The sequence below is a fragment of the Etheostoma spectabile genome, chromosome 11, assembly GCF_008692095.1.
Source record: "Etheostoma spectabile isolate EspeVRDwgs_2016 chromosome 11, UIUC_Espe_1.0, whole genome shotgun sequence".
Lineage (NCBI taxonomy): Eukaryota > Metazoa > Chordata > Actinopteri > Perciformes > Percidae > Etheostoma > Etheostoma spectabile.
The window spans coordinates 7396789-7417926 of record NC_045743.1 but is presented as its reverse complement, the minus strand read 5'-3'; the positions used below and the strand labels follow the sequence as shown (position 1 = coordinate 7417926).

The following is a 21138-nucleotide window of genomic DNA, read 5'->3' as shown; positions in this document are numbered from 1 at the left end:
AGAGCAAACATTAGGAATTTAAAAGTGTACAAGAAACCCATTTGCCAAAAGTACATTTTGTAATACTGCCCTAGGCATGTTCTATGACTGTTGATTCCAATTTGCCTAATTTAAACCAATGACAATGGGCTCGATCTTAACTTTTGAATCAGGTATTGTAATTTTAGTGATGTTCTGAAAAAAAGCCAATGGGGTTTTGTGTAACATTTTCAAATTCTGTCCTCTCATCATATTTACTTCACACGCCACGGTTTTGAGGGTGAAGGGAACACAGAAACACTGGCATGTGAACGCATATCTTTTATTCATCAGCTAACAACTAAAGAAACAGCACATTGTAGATATATTTACCCCACATATTCCTAGTTGTACTGTGGTTTTGCAAGAGACCAGTTTTTTGCTTTTCAGAGCCAATGCAAGTTTGCATGGAAATGCTGATGAAGTGTTCTATTTACAAATCAGAGGTTGAAATAGAAAATCACTCTTTCATATTAAAATACAAACAAAGCAAACAAAAGCAAACATAAATGTTGGAATAAGAATAAGACACTAACTGGATCTCTTCTTCTTTGCAAATAAAACATTTGCACATATACACAGGACATTTCAATTTAACATATTTTTGGATTATCAGTATTTGCAGTCTCACTTGTGACAAATATCGTCATTTGGCCATTGATTACAAAAAGGTGAAAGAGCAAAACATTACAAATTTCTGTTATATACAATAGATAGTCTTTTCCATTACACAGTTGCAAGATTCTTACAAATTGAAAGAAAATCATGAAAAATAAATGTGTCAGATTTTCCTTCAAATACACTATCAACCTAAATTATTTTCTTTTTTTGCGATTTTTCTCATCTGTTGCATTGGCTTGGTTGCACACAATTTACCACACATTTAAAAATATATATTATTTTTATAACTCAAACAATTGACTAAATGTAGCACACTGCTCACAATAAAACCATTTTGTCTGGGCAGGTTTATAGTATTTTCACCACTAACTTCACAGCAATGTATTGATTAAAAAAATCAAACAAACAAAATACAAACCTGTGCAGGATTACATCTTGCTGCACTGTGTCACTGTGTGAATGTGTGGGGCAGACTTAGTTTAAATTATAAACACAAAATGACTCTGAACATATGAAAGGCAACAAACCAAAACTGTATACTTGATAAACAGCATGACTAATGCTGCAGTGTAATACACAGTGACATGCAGACAGGGTCCAAATACACCATGTCCTCTAATTAGCTGAGTTAAGATGATAAGTTCAGTGCATAATACTGCATATGAAGTGAATTTACTCTGTGTATAAAGTTTGATTTCCAGGCGTATACTATTGACCCAGAAATTGGTCTGACTACATTATGACTGGATGATGCGCTTAGTTTCCTTTAGAGCATATAACATTTTTTGTGAATTAGACAACTTTATCCATTCAAGCATGTATCTGTTGTGCATTCAATCTAGAAGCCAAAGCTCTTGCAGACATTTACACATTTATTACACTACCAGTCAACCCCCCCCCTCCCTTAAAAGGAGAGTAAGAGACACTACTAATTGCAGTCAAATTTCCAGATTTCATGCGCCCACAGATGAAAAAAACCAATGCCAAATAATGAGACATTGTTTTTTCATTGTGACACAACACACACAAATCCACTCAGTATTCCCCTAAAAACACAGGTAATTAAAAATATATAAAGTTTTAGAAAAACTGAATTATCCAAAATGTGGTTCAAAAGTACCTTTGAATATTCATGTGTTACATTTTAAATAAACATCTATGGGATGTGATATTATTAAATATCATGTTTATGTTGGTTGGTGGCCGAGAAGATGAACTGTTGGCATTTTGTACAGATTGTCTAAGTATACTCTATATATCTATGCATAGTGCAAGCTTTTTTAACATGTTGTACTTTTATGTATACAGTTATCAAACTTACTTCTATGGCTATATGCACGTGTTACCATATTGTGCATTTCAGAAAGTGACATCATTGTTAACCTGTATAACCCCTTTTTGTAAAAGAAAAAAAAGAAAGAAAAGAAAGTTGCAAAAAAATATGCAGTCGTTTAAAATATGTTTTGGGCCTGAGACCAACAGATTTCAGCTGAATATCAAACAGAAGAATATGGAGAAACATAGACTCTTATTGTATTGCAAATCTACTCAAATGTATTGCAACTAAAAAACAATTTTTGTAAGGGTATTCCGAGATATAATAAGAAAAAAAGATTGTAATGGTACAATAAAACACAGGAATGTCCTTTCATGTACTCCTCTGAGTATCAAACTTTCATATTGCATATATTATGAGCTGATTTCTTTTTGTGAAGTGCTTTGGTTGTGGTAAAAATAAATGAAAGACACTTACAATTTACCCTTTTCGACAAGTGTGTTTTCAAGCTGGATGTTTGCCAGAAATACTGAAAGAAGATTTGCTATAAAAGGCTATATCATGCATCAAATTTTGTGATGCATGATATAGCCTTTTATAGCAAATGTTCTTTCAGTTACAATACATCTGGACATGGCTGTGATTATAATCTTTTAGTTACAACATTTCTGAGTACAGTTACAATACATTGATATTTAATTAAATACAAGTGCAACATGTGTCCATAATCCACAAGTGCAGTCGGTTTGAAGGTGGGGAGGCTCCAAGGGAAAACCACTGATTATGAATGTATTTTTAGGACACATTAATTATTCTCTTTTAAATCTGCAAACAAGAGAGCAGAGATTGTCTGGCCTCATAATCTGTGATTTGAGATATTACATTGGAATTTGTTCTGTGATCTCATACATTTAATATGATCATCCCCGAGCTGTGCATTTTGGAAGAAAAACTGCCGCCCTAATGTGTCTGACTCCAATCTCCCCTGGATTACAAATTCTTAGATGCGTGACTTTTGTCAACACCTCACAGGTCAAATTCATGTTCACAGATCAATTTACTTGCAGACTAAGTTTGGTTTAATCTCTTGTGTGAGTTACATATTGACTAAATTTGACAGAACTGGGTGCCATACTTATAACTGTAACAAAAAAACTGGTTTATTTTGCCATAAGAACATATCATCTGGGGCACCTGGGTAGCTCAACTAGTAGAGTGTGCACACCATGTACAGAGGCTCAGTCCTCAACATAGCAGCCGCAGATTCGGTTCCAACCCCTTAGCCCTTAGCTGCAAGTCGTCACCCCTCTCTGTCTCCTTTCATGCTTAAATCTGTCCTATCAAATAAAGGCCTTAAAAGGCAAAAAACCCATCTTAAAAAATATCCTTTAGACGTTTCATGAACACTCTAATTTGAGAGTAGAAATTCAGTCACATTATTGTTGACAAAAAAACTCCAGGATGTAGTTTATGTAGGGATGAGTCATAATAGCCTCAGATTTCTGGTTGCTTGTTCATATTTACACTTTTAAACCAAACTGTTAAACACCACAGGGGTAAAGGGATAAGTGACACTTTAAAGTGAGTAGGTTTTTATTCCATTATGTGAAACATGATTCCCAGAAATAATCACAATGTATTTTACTATCACAAGGTGATGAAGTAGTTCCGTCTGTTTTTTTTAAACATGGTCGGACTCCTGATAAAAAAAGGATACATCAATGCATCCGCTCTGACCATCTAAGTCAAGTCTCCTAAAACTGTGTAAATGTTGTTCGTTTTTCAAGAACCTCAAGGTAATCCGGATCAATATGAAGCTTTGCTTTCAGTTCCCAGTACTCACTCCTGTTGGGCTCCACATACACTGTACTTGGTGATGCACAATAGAGTATTGTCTGTTGTATCCTATCTGGGTGCACGTATTGATGCCTTGCATCAAAGTCTGAGGTATACTGACTCGACAAATGCGCTGCATGCCTGCATGGTAACGTATTGCTGTAGCGTGTGTGCTTGTCAGGCTCATGTACATCTCTGTAGTAACACTGATCGCCTTGGTAAGAGCTGGAGGGCTTGTTAGGTGGCTCTGGAGTGGTGGCACTGTATTCCGAGCTTATTACATTACTGGCTGCCTCTTCGTCCGAGTTACCCAGAAAAGCACTGCTCAACTCGTCAAAGTCTCTAAATCTATCCGCTGATTTGCTCTCCGTCGGTGTTTGGGCAGAAGTTCTGCATGTGGATTCTGTGGGAGGTGGTATGTACTCATATACATGTCCAGCAGATGTTCTGACTTTGGGAATGGATCCCTTTTTGTAAAGGCCATATTCCATGTTGAGAGAGCTAATGCAAGCATTCATGGAGTTATTGTGGTCGTTTTGACTCTTTTGATGTCTCTTTTTCATGACCACGAACAATCCCGCAGCCACAAACACAGACACAATGAACATGAGGAGGAGGGCAAGAATCATCACAGACAATGGAATAGCGCTGGATTGTGTGTCAAAGTCCAAGGATGTTTCAATGGTGATAGTGCTGCCTGGAAAAGATTCTTCAGAAGGTGGGATTATGGAGGCAAGTATATCAGAGTTATTAGGGCAGAAATTGGCTGGCTTAATGTATCTCATGTCCTCCCCAGCTAGCCTTTTAGGCGAACCACAGATGACATTGTTTATAACCGTGCCTGTGCTAAGCTGCTCCAGCCACATCTTCAACTCCAGTATGCTACAAGAGCAATCCCAGGGGTTCTCAAACAAATCGACTTGCACCAGTGCCGTGAGCTGATCTAGCACGCCGCTGACAGGCAGATATCGCAGATGGTTGTTGCGAAGATTTAGTCTAGCTAATGTCAGGCCATTAAATGTTCCCGCTGGTAAGGTTTTCAAAAGATTATTGTTCAGAAAAAGAAGCTGAAGTTTGGGTACATGCTGAAAGGTGTCAGAAGCAATTTCTTTAATGACGTTGTATTCTAAATATAAGAACTGTAGGGTCTCCAGTCCATAAAACATCTCAGCTTTAAGATGGTCAATCAGATTTCCGTTAAGGTATAGTCTTCTTAGGTGCGTCAAATCGCCAAATGTTCGGTCATGTATGCGAGAAACTCGATTGTTACCAAGATGAAGCAAATCTAATCCAGTCGCCTCAATAAAATCTGATCGACGCACAACAGGGATATAATTCCCAGTTAAATACATCTTTTTGGGATTGTAAGGTTTGGGATTTAAGTCAGAAATATGCTCAATCTTTCGCTCCTGGCAGTTCACATTCAGGCCAAGGTCTGAAATTTGAAGGTTGCAGGTGCAGGCAGTTGGGCAATCTAAAGGCACAGGGGATTTGGTTTGATATGAAATAATTTGGCCATAATTCTGTGGTTTATTAGATGGTATGCGAGCAGTGGGCCGTGATTTTAATTTGCGTGACTGGTGGGGTCCCTTAGTGGGTCTTGATGAGGACCGTGCAATCCCAGATGAGGTGAAAGAGGCTGTGACATGAGCTGGCGTAGTCCTATAGTATGCATCGGTGCTCAAATGTGGCAGGGGTTGCATCTCGTACTCAGCAATGGCTCTCCTCGGGCACAACTCCTGTTTTGAAACCTCATCAAGATCTCTCCCATGAAGCCGAAAAGGGAACTCACAAACAACATCGCCGACTAAAGCTGTGTATGATATGCTCTCAAGCCAGGTTTTAAGAGCAATCAGCTCACATGAACAGTTCCATGGGTTCTCCTCCAGCTGTAACTCCACAACACTGTTCATGTGTTCCAGCAGACCTGAGTAGGGTAGCACTTTAAGCTGATTTCCCCTTAAGTCCAAATGAGTTAATGGTACATACTGGAAAATGTTCACAGGCAGAGTAGATATTAAGTTGTCATTTAGAATCAGGACCTCCAGATGTCGAAGTCTGCTCAAGGCATTCGGCGTAACATGAGTAATGTAATTGTAATCAATTTGTAAATATTCCAGACTTTCCAGGCCAAAGAAAATCTCTTCCTTCAAGGCATCAATTTTGTTATTGTTGAGATGCAATCTTTTTAATTCCTGAAGTCCATTAAAAGCTCCTGCTTCGACTTCAGATATCTCATTATTTCCCAGATGTAATATTGTAAGTCCCTTGTACTCAACAAAATCATTGGCAGATAGCTTTTTCAAAAGATTCCCTGTAAGCAGCAGATGATACTGGGAGAAGTACACTGGGCTTATGTCTGAGATACTTACAACTCTTCTGTTTTCACAGCTCACTGTGAGAATCCCCTCTCTCTCATCACAGGCACAAAGTCTTTGACATATTTCTCCATAACTGCCAAACATCTCAACAGTGCACACTGATGTTGCACTTAGCAAAACATATGAAATCCAAAGATGCATTTTCCTGCAAAATGATGGCCGAGGTCACAGTCCTGCTAAGGTTTCCTCAATGCCATCTAGAAATAAAAAAAAACATACATGGTGATGTCAAACAGGCAGACTGCAATTGAAACAACTTCCACACAACAAGCTGTAGCCTGCATAAGTCAAAGGTTCATTTGCTGTTACCCTGGGGTAACTTCTATCTGTGGCTGCTGATTTTAAAATGGCCCAAACAAAGCAGGATAAAAAGCAAATCCTTCAAGCTATGTAGGCTAAATAACAAAAAGCAAGGTCAAAGCAAGACATAAGCACATAACAATGGTCTCAATTCGCTCTGAGGGGAAGCCACATCCCATGTGCTTGTTAAGACATCCGAATGCATTTAAATAACCTACTGGTTTGAATGTAGAGCTATGTAAATTAAGGTTAGCTGAGATCTGCTTCACAGTGCACGCTCTGTCAGACATGAGACAGCCAGGATAATTTCTAGTAGAAATACATACCTCACGCACATTGATGAAGATGTCGGCTCGGTGGGTATTTCAGGGCATCTTTTATTTTTAATCCGTCAAAACGAAGGAGGAAACAGGATCTATTCAGTGTGTACGTCGTCTCTAATGCAGCGGAGAGGATGAAAGAAACGCTGATCAACCATAACTGCCAAATGCTTCTCTTTTACCACGCTGTGCCGGAGGAGACACAGCTATGTAACTAAAGTTGCTTATTCGCTCTCTCGCTTCTCTCTCTCTCTCTCTCTCTCTCTCTCTCCCCTCTCTCTCTCTCTCTCTCCTCTCTCTCTCTCTCTCTCTCTCTCTCTCTCTCTCTCTCTCTCTCTCTCCGTGGACGCTCACTCGGTGGTCGGGACGATGTCAAGTCCCTTCATGCACAAAGAATCAACACACTGGAGCATCGAGATACATCTCCCAAAAGATGTTGACTCACCTATGGAAAAGATGTCCCCCATTTCTTATATCAATAATTCACCAAGCTCTTGTGTTAAAACGGTTTGTTAAACCGCTTATCATGTTATTCATCCGGGAAACAAAACCTTCACCTGAATGCAAAGTTACATAATCTTTTTATAATCTGTCAATCCTAATGTTATGTACTGAAGATGGGGAGCTAGATAGATAAAATATCACATCTTTCCAAAATAACTCTGAGGGAGCAGTTTATTTTCATCCCAGCTGCTTTTTTTGGAGATCTTACTTGAGAAAAGTTGTTGATCAAGTCACAGTGCAGTTTATCAAAATGAAATAGTAAACTATGAGTCACACAGAATGAGTTTGTTTTTACCTAATCTTAATAATGACCAAATAGTTCTGGCATGAGTTCTTGCAGCAGGAAAAGAGTGAATTATGCAGTTATCTCATTTTCATTTGTCAGATGTAGCATCTGAACTGGTGGCACATGTTGCATACAAAATGTAGTGCCAGTTTAGTGACAAAAGCAATAGGTAAAGAAAAAGACCTGCCATGCCCTTGTCCACCTGAAGCGGAAGCATCCATCTGGAAACATGTCAAGTACCATGTAGTATACTGATGTGTCCTCGTGGAGCAATATCCATCATCCTCCCCACTTGGCTCGTGCTCACATGGGAGGAGATCAAGCACATCAGGGACACTGCCCGTGGCTCATATTAAGAGTAGGCTGCATGCAATTCATTTCTGCTTCTGTTTCCTCTGCCTTCAGAAATTTGCGCCGCATATTAGGCTAGAGTCTAAGCATTAGCTAAACCCCATCATTACACCACCATTTCTGCATAAATTAGCATTTATGTTTCTTTCAATATGATAAGCAAATTGTGCAGCTGGCACAAAATAGCTGTCATCACAAACATCTGGATGAGAGAAATCGTGTTTATTTTTTTAATATTAATGAAATGTTCTTTCTAATTTGGTTGTGTAAATTTTGTGGCATGCATTTGGTTTGCATCCACACATGTGTTTACATATCTCAATCCTGTGTGTCGCAATAGGGACACACAGGCGATGCATGATATGAGCCTCATTTACCATCTCTCCAAGTCTTCCATGACACTGAACATAATCTTTACCAACTGGGAGCAGAAGACAACGAATCTCTCTCTCTCTCTCTGTCTCTGTCTCTCTTTCTCTCTCGCACTCACACACACACACACACACACACACAGCCACACACACACACACACACACACACACACACACACACACACGCACATGCATGACTAACAATTGTGTGCTCCAAGTTTAGACATACACAAATGAAGTCGGATCTGTGTCACAAAGGGTGATGGGTAGTGCTTCTGAAATATGTTACTTACAGATGGGTCGCACTTTGTCACCTGTGATGGAGTGTACAAGAACATTCGTTATCCCATTGTGTGGAAGAAAGATTACTTTCAGGGCACTCACAAGCTTTTGTTGCATCGGAAGTCATGTTACACAGCAAACAAACAAACAACTAAACTATGAAAGTATTATCTGAGAACACGCTAAAGCTTTTGGCCCTATGAATAGTGGAAGTGTTTTTTAAATGGATGTAATATAAAAAAAAGAAGAAAATACTGTTTTAATCACCATTTCTTGCACTAAAACTGTATTTTCAGGTCTGTGTTAAAAGTGACACAAAGATGATAAGGAGATGGTCATACAAGGCTTTGAGAAGCAGCTTTAAAACAAGCAACTGGGAAGACTGAGCTGTTAGAGGAGGACATTGCAGACTGCCCGACTGACACACAAGATCATGCATAATTTTTGAAAAAACTTTGCCCATCTGGGAGGTGCTGAACTGAAGTATCTACTGAATAACAGAAATAGGTCTTTTATGTCAGGTATTGTAAGAAGAACTGCGGTGGGTATGGAAAAAGAATAAGAGGAAGATCAGGGATGGCTGAAACAGTTACAGCCTGAGACTGAAGACAGACTGCAGCAGAAGAATTTGAGCGAGCTGTAAGAGCATGGAAAACATCTTTGGTTACAAGAAATCTTACAGCAGGCAGTCTGAGAACATGCCTCCCAGGGTATCTCTGGTCTCCCTCGAGGAGGTGGGGTAGAAAAAGATGATGGCCACATTATCAGCCATCATGGACGACACCTCACCCCCCGCCCCAGCTTGGTTCCCTGAGTGCCCAGGGCAGCTACTTCTCTGGAAGGCAGCTCCATAAATAAAGGGCACACTCGGCACAATATGTTTTTCATCTCTGCTGCCACAAGGCTGTACAATCCACCATTCTTAGTAGACCATAAAAAAACGCTACTACCTAACAATACTTATAGAGATTAATAGTGTTTTTTCACCTATTTACATAGGTATCCACTATTATTATCATCCCTTGTGCTCAAACGTATATGCTTTACACTTTGTGTACGTCTTGCTCTCATGAAAATGAACATTTTTGTTAAAATTCTACTAAGTGCAATCTCACATATCTTTCATTATTTTTCACTGTATGATAGAATGACTTTATATTGTTGTTGCAGTCACTGAAATTCCTTAGACATCTTGAAATTAAATATGTTTTTCTATAACCAAGATAGCTTCTCTTTTCCTCTAAATTGTTTGGAAGCGCATTGGGGCTTCTTAGTCTTTTAAACTGTACCCATGCAGCCCACTTAACCCCCCAAACTGGGTACTCTTTCCTCATCTGCCACACCACTTCATCCTGACCCACCCCTACCTCGGACGTATGCGCTAACACCACCAACCTGGCACCCTGGATTTTGTGAAAAAACAACATTGGTTTGTGCATGTGGGCTTGTTCTGTTTGAGGTTTTCCTGTTCTATTCTTATACTTGGCATTTTCCCAACTACGGCTCCTATTACACCCTCAGTATTCTCGCTTTGCCAGACAATGCACATGCTGCAAAGCGGAAGAGGGTCCGGCTATTCCACAGCATTCCGGGATGGGAGAATTTACATGCTCTGGTTTATTGGCATTTCTTTAAACCAATCACGATCATTACGGGCGGCCAAGCTCCGCACAGAGTCGTTGCAGAGAAAACTCAAATTTTACAGATAGTCTAGTGAGCCGTCTCAATTTACCATGCAGAGATCTGAGGAGCAGTCAACAATAGTCTTCATAAATCCAGCCAATTTAAAATTCCAACACAACAAAAGAGGAAGGAAACAGAAAATACATGCATCCGGCGGAATTTCCTGCACCACTGAGCAATCGCAGAAGTGGAACGTCAAGGATGTAGACTACACCCTGAGCCATCTGAGTGGGGGTAGTCTCTCTTTGAATAAGTGCTCCGGGGATCTGTTATATTATTTTTTCCAATGTCCAAGATTTCTTTGTTGAGGTGTTTCCTTGTCCTCTCAGAGAGCTGAGTCAGAAAGTATTGCTGTTGTGAGCCCACTGAAATATTGATGTAGTGTTAGCAGATAAAAATACACTTCATGTCACTGGACAAGTGCAACTTAGTTCAATTTCATGTTCACCTTAATATTACAGCACAGTTGTGGTATATTTCTAATTGCTATACCAGATTGTTATTTTTCTATTATTTTAAGTATGTATTCTTTTTACGACCCATAATATTTCTCAGCTTTTTTACTAGACTGCCCTGCTGGTGGGACACTTTAATATCCCCTTGCGACATCTATAAAGTTGTTCTAATATCATCGTAGCCATAATTTCTATGACTCAAGATTATAGCATTTTTATATCAAGGGCCCATTAATAGATACTCATCTAACTGCAGCTGCTCGTTTATGTTTAGAAAATGCTTTTGTGTTATTTTAACTGTTTATTATGTGAGTTTAAATGTGGTTTTTGAAGTCTTTCATCCTTTACAGTTAATATCCTTTTGCTCTCCCCCACATTTTGTCTGAGACCTCTTGGAAATGTTTCAAGGGCCGCCAGTGGTCCATAAACCCCAGTGTGGACACAGCTGCTCAGAACAAAAATCAGTGCCTTTGTTTTAATGCTTGTTGTTATGGCACCACCTGTTGGTCAGATTTAAGAAATACAAAGGAAAATAGGTGATACAAGACAAAATGAGGATTGTCCCTGTAATGATGACAGCATTTAGATGTATCCTTAAAAAAAACGTTAGACATAGTTCTTCTCATTACACCCTCTGATTAGAAAACATCAGGACATCATACTCTAAGTTGTCTAAATTGATCCATACAGGAATCAAGAACATGGTACATCAAAACAATCGCATTGAAATCATTATTTTTCATTACAGGTCAGGTCAAATGAAATTGCACTTGCGAAATTAGAGACTGACAAAGCAAAGTGGCTTACTTTCATTTGAGGAGTGTGATAAAAAAAAGAACTGCCTGTTAAAGAGGTGAGTGTCAACCAGAAAACAAGTACTACCAGCAGCCATGTTCAAAATAGAAGAGCTATTTGGTATTCTTGAGTATGATTATTTAATTTCTATAATGCTCAAAAAGTAAGTGGGGTAAAATTGCTTGCAGTTACTTCCATTTGCCTCGGTTTGATCTCTGACATGAAGACAAGAAAAGAGTGCTTCACTCCAACAGCTGCAGGTTCATAATGACTCAGAAGAATGTTTTAATTAAACAGAATGCGTTTTAACAGAAATCACATCTCTCAAATAACTGACAATTGTTGTTTCTTTTTCATTTGCTCTTCGTTTTCTTATTTTTGTAAATTGTTCACTTTTATCTTATCTTACTCTCGCCCTTATGCTTGTTGTTTTCTGATTGGTCGATTACCATGGGCAGTTTTAGACTCTTTTTAGGAGAAAGTTGGTTATTTCTTGGCATAGATTGGAACCCAAATTAAAACTTAACCCAATAAAATTGCTGAATGTTAGATCATTGTGTCAAATTGGTTGTTATTACTGTCTTATAAACTGTCATATATAGTTCCATCGTAGCGTTTATAGTGTCAAAAAACGTTAGCTGACGTTGTTAATCAGTAGCTAGCTCAGAGATTCTTGTCAAATGGGGGGGGGGGTCACATTCTCATTCGGGGCTAAGCCCCCCTAAAGGTCGGATCCTAGAATCGCCCTTAGCATTACTTTTTAACCTGCACCAAACCAAGCAATCTGAAACAATACATGTAATTTTACCTCATACCTCAAGGTGTCACTGCTGACTCATGTAAGAATTTTCTGTTGTTTATCTCCTTCTTTGTTATTACTTTCTCTCACTAGGATTTGGGGACATTTTATGATTCACAGCTACAATAAATATAAAAAAATAATTTGGACTGAATGTGTCAAACAAAACTAATTCACTACTTCAGTGTGTATGGACCAACACCAAAAGCTGTCATGTGATTAAATGCTTATTGTAAATATTTGATGCACTGATTCAGATCTCACGGTGACAGTTTTCGTTTGAAGTTAATGGGCTGATTGTTCAACAGTAGAACATTGTGGGTTGTTTTTTTTGCAAAAAGTTAAATTGGTTGTGCAAAAGAAAACATGACACGGATTAATTGGAGTTTAAGTATTTTTTAAAAACACCAACAGGAAGCGTAATGTCACCTCACTTGGCTGAAAAATAATATCCAAACTTGAAAACGCTACATGTTCTGGTTGAAGCAATCAGAAGGGCTGTCTAAAAGCGTAGCTATTTAGTGTCTTCACTGCTTCTGCTTAGGGCTGATTGGAGCAAGATAAAGTCTTGACACATTCACTGAGGTCAATTGTTGTGTGGTGTCTGTATGTATCCTGATACCAGGAAGGCTTTCTACCTTCTTAATTAAATACTACAGTCACCTTATCTCAGTTCCTCAAGCTGACAACACTCTCCTGCAAACTAAAGACATATTTTCTTTGGCTGACAGATCAAATGCTAATGAATAAAGAAACAAGCAGAAATCACCATGCAAGGGTAGAATCAACAACTGTGCCGAAGCTCTCTGAGGATTGCAAATACCACAGTGCTAATCTGATGCATAAAAGTCTCTGCTGGCTTTATCTTGTGACTCCAATGAATCAAGAGCCAAGGTAATTACCTTGGTCAGAGAGGTGGTTGTGGAACATAATGGAAAAGTAACTGTGTGGGGAGTTAAACTTAGTTACATTTAACCAAGTCGGAGCAAGGCCACTGAATAAAATTGATGGACCAGAAAAGCAAGAATATGTCAGCTGGGTGAGAGAGACACAGCTGTGTTGTATTGTTGTTCAAACACTGTGACATCCTTATGTGACAATCACAATTGGACAGTTTCGTTGTTTTGTCTTTGGTGTAATTGTTTTAAAATTGAATTATGGCTAACACGGAGCTACTTTCTCTCCACAGAAACAGGTTGTTACAGAATTCCCTACAGAACAGAGACAAACAGTGGATTGCAAAACTGTGGCAGCAGGGTACTTGAGCTTTATTTAGCTATGTGCCTTTAATTCACAGGGGATTGGGTGCAACGTTGATTGTTCACAACCGCAGAAAAAAAAAAATGGAGGCCTCTATGATGTTGCCACGGTAACACACATTGTGCCTTTGACAGCCTCTGCTCACATCTTTTGGGGTGAACATTTGCAGCCATGATAGTATCCAACTCATACTGCACTGATCATCTATACTGAATAAGTTATGGGGTTGCATATGTTTACTCATTTAGTATGCATTTCGTAATGACAAACATATTGTGTCATTCACTTGTTTAAACATGCTAATTAGCTCACAGTGTGCTCTTTTGCATGCATGTTGTGTCATGTTGTCTGACAGTGTGTTGCTGTATGTTTAAGAGGTTGTGCGTGTTTGCATGCATGTATCAACATGTTGCTAGGTGCTGTGTCCCTGTTCCGCACCAACGATGATAATTCTGCTGACCACGTGGATGATGTGGATTTAGTTATAAAGCAGGGAACAGTGGCAGCTGAGACGACATGGCATGAGTATTTCTATCATGTTTATCAGACCATCCACCATCCAAACAGTTATGGAGTTGCTTTCATTTTCAGCTCATTTTCTTTATATAGCCTTAGGCAGTAACCCAGAGTAATACCTATTGGCAGGCAGGACTTGGATAGTTGTACATCACTGACGCATTAATGTTTTCACTCAATTAAGGTTAGAGTGCATGTTTGTGAAATGTTATTTCACCTAATAGCCCAGGTTTCCTGATGTGGATGTGCATAGAAATAAGGGCATACACCGGTATATTCATTTAGCCAGAATTTTCTGTAAGATGACAGTCTGTATTTCATACTTAATTGCAAGGATGAGGGGATAATTACTTGTGTGTGCTTGCACATGTGTGGATGTGTGAGAATCTGAAGCTGGCAATACATCTCAAGGTCTTCCTAAAATAGAAACAAATTTTCATTTTAACACATTATCACCCCATTAAGTAATTTAGAAATTGGTACCGAGCAGTCTCTTGAAAGCTCAATCTGTACCTCTCAGTTCTGAGCTCTATGGACTTTATTTATGCTTACCTTTAGGCATCTGTGTGTGTATTTGTGCAGACTCTTTAAAACCTCCTTCAGTAAGCAATGGTGGTGTTATGAGGATTCAAGAGACATACATCGCTGAGAGTCACAAAGATAATCTTTGGAAGTTGAATTTTGGCCTCAGTATACCTTTGCTCAAAGAAAAGATTTGTCTTGTTTAAGCTCTTGTAAATGACAAGCTCCTAGCTTTTTCTTCCTTAAAACAATGTTTTTTGGGGGTTTATTTTGACCTGTTGGAATTTTAAAGAGAGAATATTCCAGCTGTGGGCTGCCTCTAGGACCTCAAATACTTAAAAGGGCTGTGTTTTTGCATGTTTGGGGATTGTTTTGGGGCCTTGGAAGACTTCAAAGTATAATGGGATAATTATTGCACTTACCACCAGAGGGGAGAGAGAAAGGGAGAGATGGAGACACACTGAGACAGGCAGACAGAGAGAGAGAGAAGGAGGGAGGGTTAAAGGGAGTAATGAGTGTTCAAAATGGACAATAAATCTAGCGTGCAAATTGAATGGAAACATGCTTTCACAGTAACATCAAATCTGTGATTAATATTAGCAACTTTGATGCTGTGATCTTGTCTTTTTTTTAATTTCCTATTGTTAGAGTTTGAAATTGCTGTCAGAATATATATATATTTTTTTCCAGTATGTAATGCTCAGCCCAGGTAACACAAAAACAGCTGGTGCAAGCATGGCTGATAGCAACATGCTCACACAGATTAAATTGCAAACGATTTCTGCAAAATGTCAGGAAACGCCAGTGTCTTGTGCCATTTAATGTGCGTCAGATGAGGGCTGAAGGTAAGGGTCCATGTTATCTCTCATATGTCACAGAATGTGGAGAATGACAGAGTGGTGCCAGGGGTTTAATTGGCGTTAACACTTGTGATGTAGAGCACTGGCTGAGTCTCCAAGGCAATGCCCAATGTGAGTCAAGAGAAGCAATCAACAGGGATTGAAGGGAAGCAGTTATATTTACTTACTGAGAAGGGGGATTTGGGGGGATTTTTCATAAAGCTTTACAACAGTCTGGAGAGTGATGGGATGCATGAAGTTCAAAAGAAATAAAAACAGAAAACAATAACTTGAGTACACAGACAGGATCAGTCCACACTGGGGCTCTCTCGTGCAAAAGAAATCCTAAGCTGATAAAAAACGACTTTAATGACTAATAAAACAGAGCCTAGACGCCACTAGAAATACAATCATGCAAAGTAGCCTTGCTAGATCTATTGGTTATTAGTACTTATTCATACATGTGGCTATTTTTTCAGAATCAGAAACAGACTAAAGCTAATACCTCATGTACCAAAACAAATGCAAATACAAATGAAGAGCAAAATGACAAAGCAATTTACTTAAAACGTCTTGGCTGACAAAAGCCATATATACTAATTAGCTGAGTAATTGACCAGAAGGGGGCGGCCAGCCCTGGTCAACCTGCTCAGTTAAAGGTATCAAAGACATGAGAATATTATTCTTTTGGATCACCTAAATGGCTTTGCAGGAAAAAAGGCATTAATCAAAGGCACCCTCTGGTCAGGAAATAGCTCCCTACAAAATATCTTCAACCTTCTTATTTCATCACTGAGATTTCTGGCAAAACTATAAAGCACAGAGTCATAAATGACTGGCCCCACTCCAAACCGGTTAATGATGAGATTGAACGCTCATTCATAGAATAATCCGAGCAACTCAAAATGTCATATCAGGTTTGTCAGCAAAGGTTTATCTGACAGACCAAGGTCACATACTAGATGTCAATGTCTTGATGTTGCTTGTTAACTTTTTGTGTAACACTGGGGCTGCACACTCATCATTTTGGCAAATGATAGAAAGCAGTTGCACACATAACTCACAGACCTGGACCTTTAATCGTTTCGACCATACATAATCATTTCCAGAGTACATCAAGTTGTCCAAAACACAAAACCTGACTCATACTGTATGTGGGTCCATTAACTGCTGTCAAACTGAATAAATGTGACATACATAAAAGCTGCACGGAGACACTCAAAACGTTACACACCTCCTCCAGAGTATCAGCATGGAGACAATGAATCTATTTGCCTGGAGAATTTGTTGTCATGAATATTATGGTTGTATGAATTTCCTGTTGATAAGTTACACTCTGCCTCTGCCAGTAATGCTTTGTTTCATTCATGTAAAACACTTTATTCTGGATGTTGTCCTCCTTTGAATCGCTTTGGGGATCTTAAAAATCTTGCAAGAGAAATGAACGAGGTGGATTGGGTGGATGAGAGGGTAAATTGCATATGGAGGAAGGTGTTTTGTGTGTTATTTAACATGTATATGTGTCACTTGTGTTTGGGGAATTCAGTGAGAATGGAATGAAAAGCTAAGAAAAAGCTGGTCACGAAAAAAGACATTATCCGTATCCCATGAGTTAATTTGAAGCTATAATTTTTTATCAAGTTCCAGTTTTGATGAGAGGGGGATGAGGACAACTACAAGTTTCAAGAATCAGTTATGTCAAAGCCACATGGGAGTAGTAGTTGTTGAAGGCTGAGAAATTAATTTCTGTTTAATTTTAGCGCTGAAAATCTGATGTGATCAAGACTTGGTAGTGAGGCTAAATTCAGCTTAGCATAGTACACAGAAAGCCTATAAAAGAAACTCTACGTGAGAAAATGTATGATGGAGCTGAGACCAGTAGAACAAAGGCTAGTTTGGAAAGGAGTTGAGACTTCTGCGCTCCATGCAAAACTGCCTAAAGATAAAGTTAAGTGGCTGTCAGATCCTGCACTGAATTCAATAATAAAACTGCCATATAAGGCTCTTCAGTGCCTTCTTTTACTTCCTTTAGCCTGAGAAAAGCAGCATTGTCCTAAAAGGAAAGAAATGTTGCAGTCCCCACATGTCCTTTTTCCAGCAATATTTTAAAGATGACAGTCAATCTCTATTGTCACTTCATTATATGCCACGTTTTCTTTTAGCTGGATTATTTCAGCACTGTGGTTATCTCAACTCTTCCCAACTTTGATTTCCCTGCCACACTTGACGTGTTTCCGTCAAGGTTAGAGAGAAGTGGTAGTGAAAAAAAAAGTACACAACACTGAATTCAGATCCAGCTCTAATCTTCTTTCTTAAGATGACGGAGGAAAAGGATCACATATGACGGAAAAGTCTTTATAATGGATTCGGAAGAAAAGATGACGAGAGCCCACGCAATCACTCCACCCTCTGGTGCAAGAACTAAATCCCCAAAGGAAACTCCTCATAAACATTCAATTTGTTCAAGGCTGCTCGAAATGTGTCCAGTTTCTCATTTATTGTACCTTTGGTGCATATCCAGGGTGGTGCTGTGGTTGCATGTCAACCAATCAAATAACATGGACACAGGTTTCCTGCTTCTGCATGACCTCCAAGATTTCCAACCCGTCTGACAGGCCTTCCAATTTAATTCAATTTAATTTAGCAAAATTATACAGTGAATTAATTGTATATTCATTTAATTTGATTTGGGTTTAATCAGTGACCCAATTTGTTTGTTTCATGAACAGGAAGCTTCATAGGGAGGCTGGATGGATTGTAGGATTTAAACTTCATGCTGGCTAGTTAAGTTTTATATCCCTCACTAAAGGGAGAAAAAATAAGGGATCAAGGGAATGTGAATGCTTCCTCACCTAATCTAAGCCAGAATGAAACTCCACTTTGGCTGCCATTTTCATCAGAGTTTTTATGGAAGGAAGTAGTGAAAAGAACACATTTGCCTTCACAAATTGCATGAAATCCTGCCCAGGATTTAGTGATAATGGCTTCAAGAGACACACACATTCTTTCAGTGAAGCTTTTGGTAGATGTCAGCACTTTTTTATCAGCAGGAAAATAATGACCTTGATTGGGTAGTGGTCTAATTACCAAGGTTAAAATTTTCAGAATGATTAGCGTTATAGTGGGTTTTTTTTTGGTTGTTGTTTTTGTTCTGGGTTAGATGCTGCGTCCTTGTTGCACACTGACTTTAATGAGGATAGAAATGAGAGTGAATTGGACAGGAAGTATTGCATCACTGTCTGATGCTGGGTCTTCAGTCTGTGCCAGTTAAAGCATGCAGGTTTGAAATGGGGATGCAGCATGTTTAAGTTGAGCTGCCTCTGCTTTTGGCTTTGTTCAGGCTTTATGTAAACAGTAAACAGACCTCACATGATCTGACTTTAGATGTTTGACGGCATCCATATTTCACTAAAGGACTATTTGTCAAACTTAACTGGAGAATGTTACATTTTACTGTGACAAATTCTGCAAGGGGAGCAGCCAGATGGACATGAAACAGAACTGTGGATCTCAATGTAGCCTTGGCTCTGGGGTCAATATTCCAAACAGTGTTTCGGCTCCAATACAAACAATTTTTATCCTAGTGCTCCCACTGATCCAAACATTTACTTATCTAGACTTACTCCCACATATTTTCTGAAAAGACAAAACAGGCCTTTGCCCAGCAGAGTGTGGATGCTGTTAAAGATGTACTATGAGATTGATGACTCAGCATTTGACGTGGTTGTCTGTCAAGTAGTTCTTTGATTGTGTCTTGTGCTTTCATGCAGTATGCCTACTTACACGAGTTTAAGATTCAGGTCAAGGTTGAGACCTTTTCAACCTCTAATCAGCATAGATGTAGCACCACACAAGCACTGTGGTCTCTGACTTTAATTATGGGCTATTATTATCATTGCAGGATGAACATAGAGGTCACTGAATTTGTGCAACTTGACCCTTAAAAATTCTGTATTGTCCCTGGCTTAGACTAATATTCTTTGTGAGGTTTCAGTGGTATGTAGGACGAAAGAGAAGGTTAAAGAGCGATGCCTCTTTCACCTCTACATCTCACAATCTTCTGCATACAAATGAGCAGAACCCCTTGTTGAAAGGGCATTTATTGTCAAATTATAGATACTTCCAAGTGCATATGTCTTCATAATTTTTGTGTTGGTTTTCAGATGATATAGTGTTGATGAACAGGATTGAAAATAGAGATAGAACACCATTGCATGCAATTAGATTCAGACCCATGCAAGGGCTGAAAATGAATGATTTCCCAGAGGGTTGCACTAATCCACTTAAGTGCCTTGACACCTTGTCATGCACTTCTTTAAACAAATCGTATTTTTATCTTAGCGTAAGGTCACACTGTTTACATGCATTTCTGCAGCTGCCAAAATTATTAGTTGGCTTTTCTGTCGACAACTCTGGGTAGCAATTCAACTTAACTGGGCATTCATAATAAATCCATAACACATCTATAAATGCACTATGCTTGTGGAACAAGCACCACAGGACATCAATGTCAAGTCTGTTGTCTCAAAATTGCATTGTAGATGAATGATGATGAATGCATTTAGCGAGACTCCATCATCAAGCAGCTGCTGGTGAAAATGAAAAGACTGCCAACATTCATCCACACTGGCAAATACATTTGATTGTGTATATTGTGGTGCATGACTAGCTTACACATAATCATGGACACTGCAATAATAATGCAGCCCACTATAAAAAAACACTGATGCTTACAATGTATCAACCTCTGCTGCTAAACAAGAGTATCTCATATCACTTTTGGGGGATGTATGGAGCTGCTATAACTGGCCTTTAATAGTTCCTATAGACAAATTCATTGTAAGGTAAAGCGGCTTGGCTTGCTGTGATTTACCCGACTTGCACAGCATAATAGTTAACCTACTTTTGCTCATTCAAAGAGGGAGCGGGTAGCTGGCAGCTGCTTTTCATACTTTTTTTTATCTATCTGTGGGTGAGACACAATGATAGGTGTATAAGCATATTCTAAAACAAATCATGATGACTGTGCTCTCATTTGAGGGGTGTATCAAAGTTGCATGAAAACAGATTGACCTATGTGCCCTGACCAGGATATGGCTACTATCAAGTTTACCTTTGGACAAAAAGCTGCCAGTGTGTGAGCAAAAATCTCCATGGCTACACTTGGAATTTGTGAACCTTAAACTACTATTGCTGTTAGATTACGTTGCTGATTTGTAACCAACAGATGACCCAGGCAACTTAATTTTAGTCACAGTTTGACATGTTTAATGTTTTATTGGCTTAGCTGTGTAGTGTAATGATAAAACTGTGACTTACTCATCTCTTGCTACCAATACAAACATTCCTCCTCGAGCATTACAATGCACCAAAAACTGCAGCACATCAGTAGAATGGAAAAATCCATACCTAGCATGTTCAAACAGACAAACAATACACAAATCAAGATAGCCAATTACTGGGCTGCAGTAGAAAACTGTCTGTTACGAACGAATGAATGATATATATATATATATATATATATATATATATATGAATATATATACATATATGTAATATATATATATTTGCATTGCATTCAGTGATCATCCCAGACTTCAAGGCACTGCACAGACATTTTCAGTTATTCTGGCATATCTGGCAGACCTCTGTTGGATCTGAGGTCCCAAAACTCTCATGTACTAATAATCATAAAGGTGTAAATTGACTGACCCAAACAGGTG

General features: G+C 38.9%; 1 protein-coding gene across 2 annotated transcripts; it reads right to left on the bottom strand.

Annotated features, from left to right (window-relative positions):
* Nucleotides 1-287: 287 nt before the first annotated feature.
* slitrk5b (SLIT and NTRK-like family, member 5b) lies at nucleotides 288-7013 on the bottom strand. Of its 2 annotated transcripts, none has more exons than XM_032530046.1 (2): nucleotides 6759-7013; nucleotides 288-6329 (listed from the first exon to the last, which is right to left on the bottom strand). In XM_032530046.1, exon 2 carries the CDS (start codon nucleotides 6271-6273, stop codon nucleotides 3670-3672), a length of 2604 nt encoding a protein of 867 aa, XP_032385937.1. In that variant the 5' UTR covers nucleotides 6274-6329; nucleotides 6759-7013; the 3' UTR covers nucleotides 288-3669. The 2 variants fall into 2 exon arrangements, with proteins under 2 accessions (XP_032385937.1, XP_032385938.1); XM_032530047.1 differs by having other exon boundaries at nucleotides 6768-7012.
* Between the last annotated feature and the right edge of the window lie 14125 nt (nucleotides 7014-21138).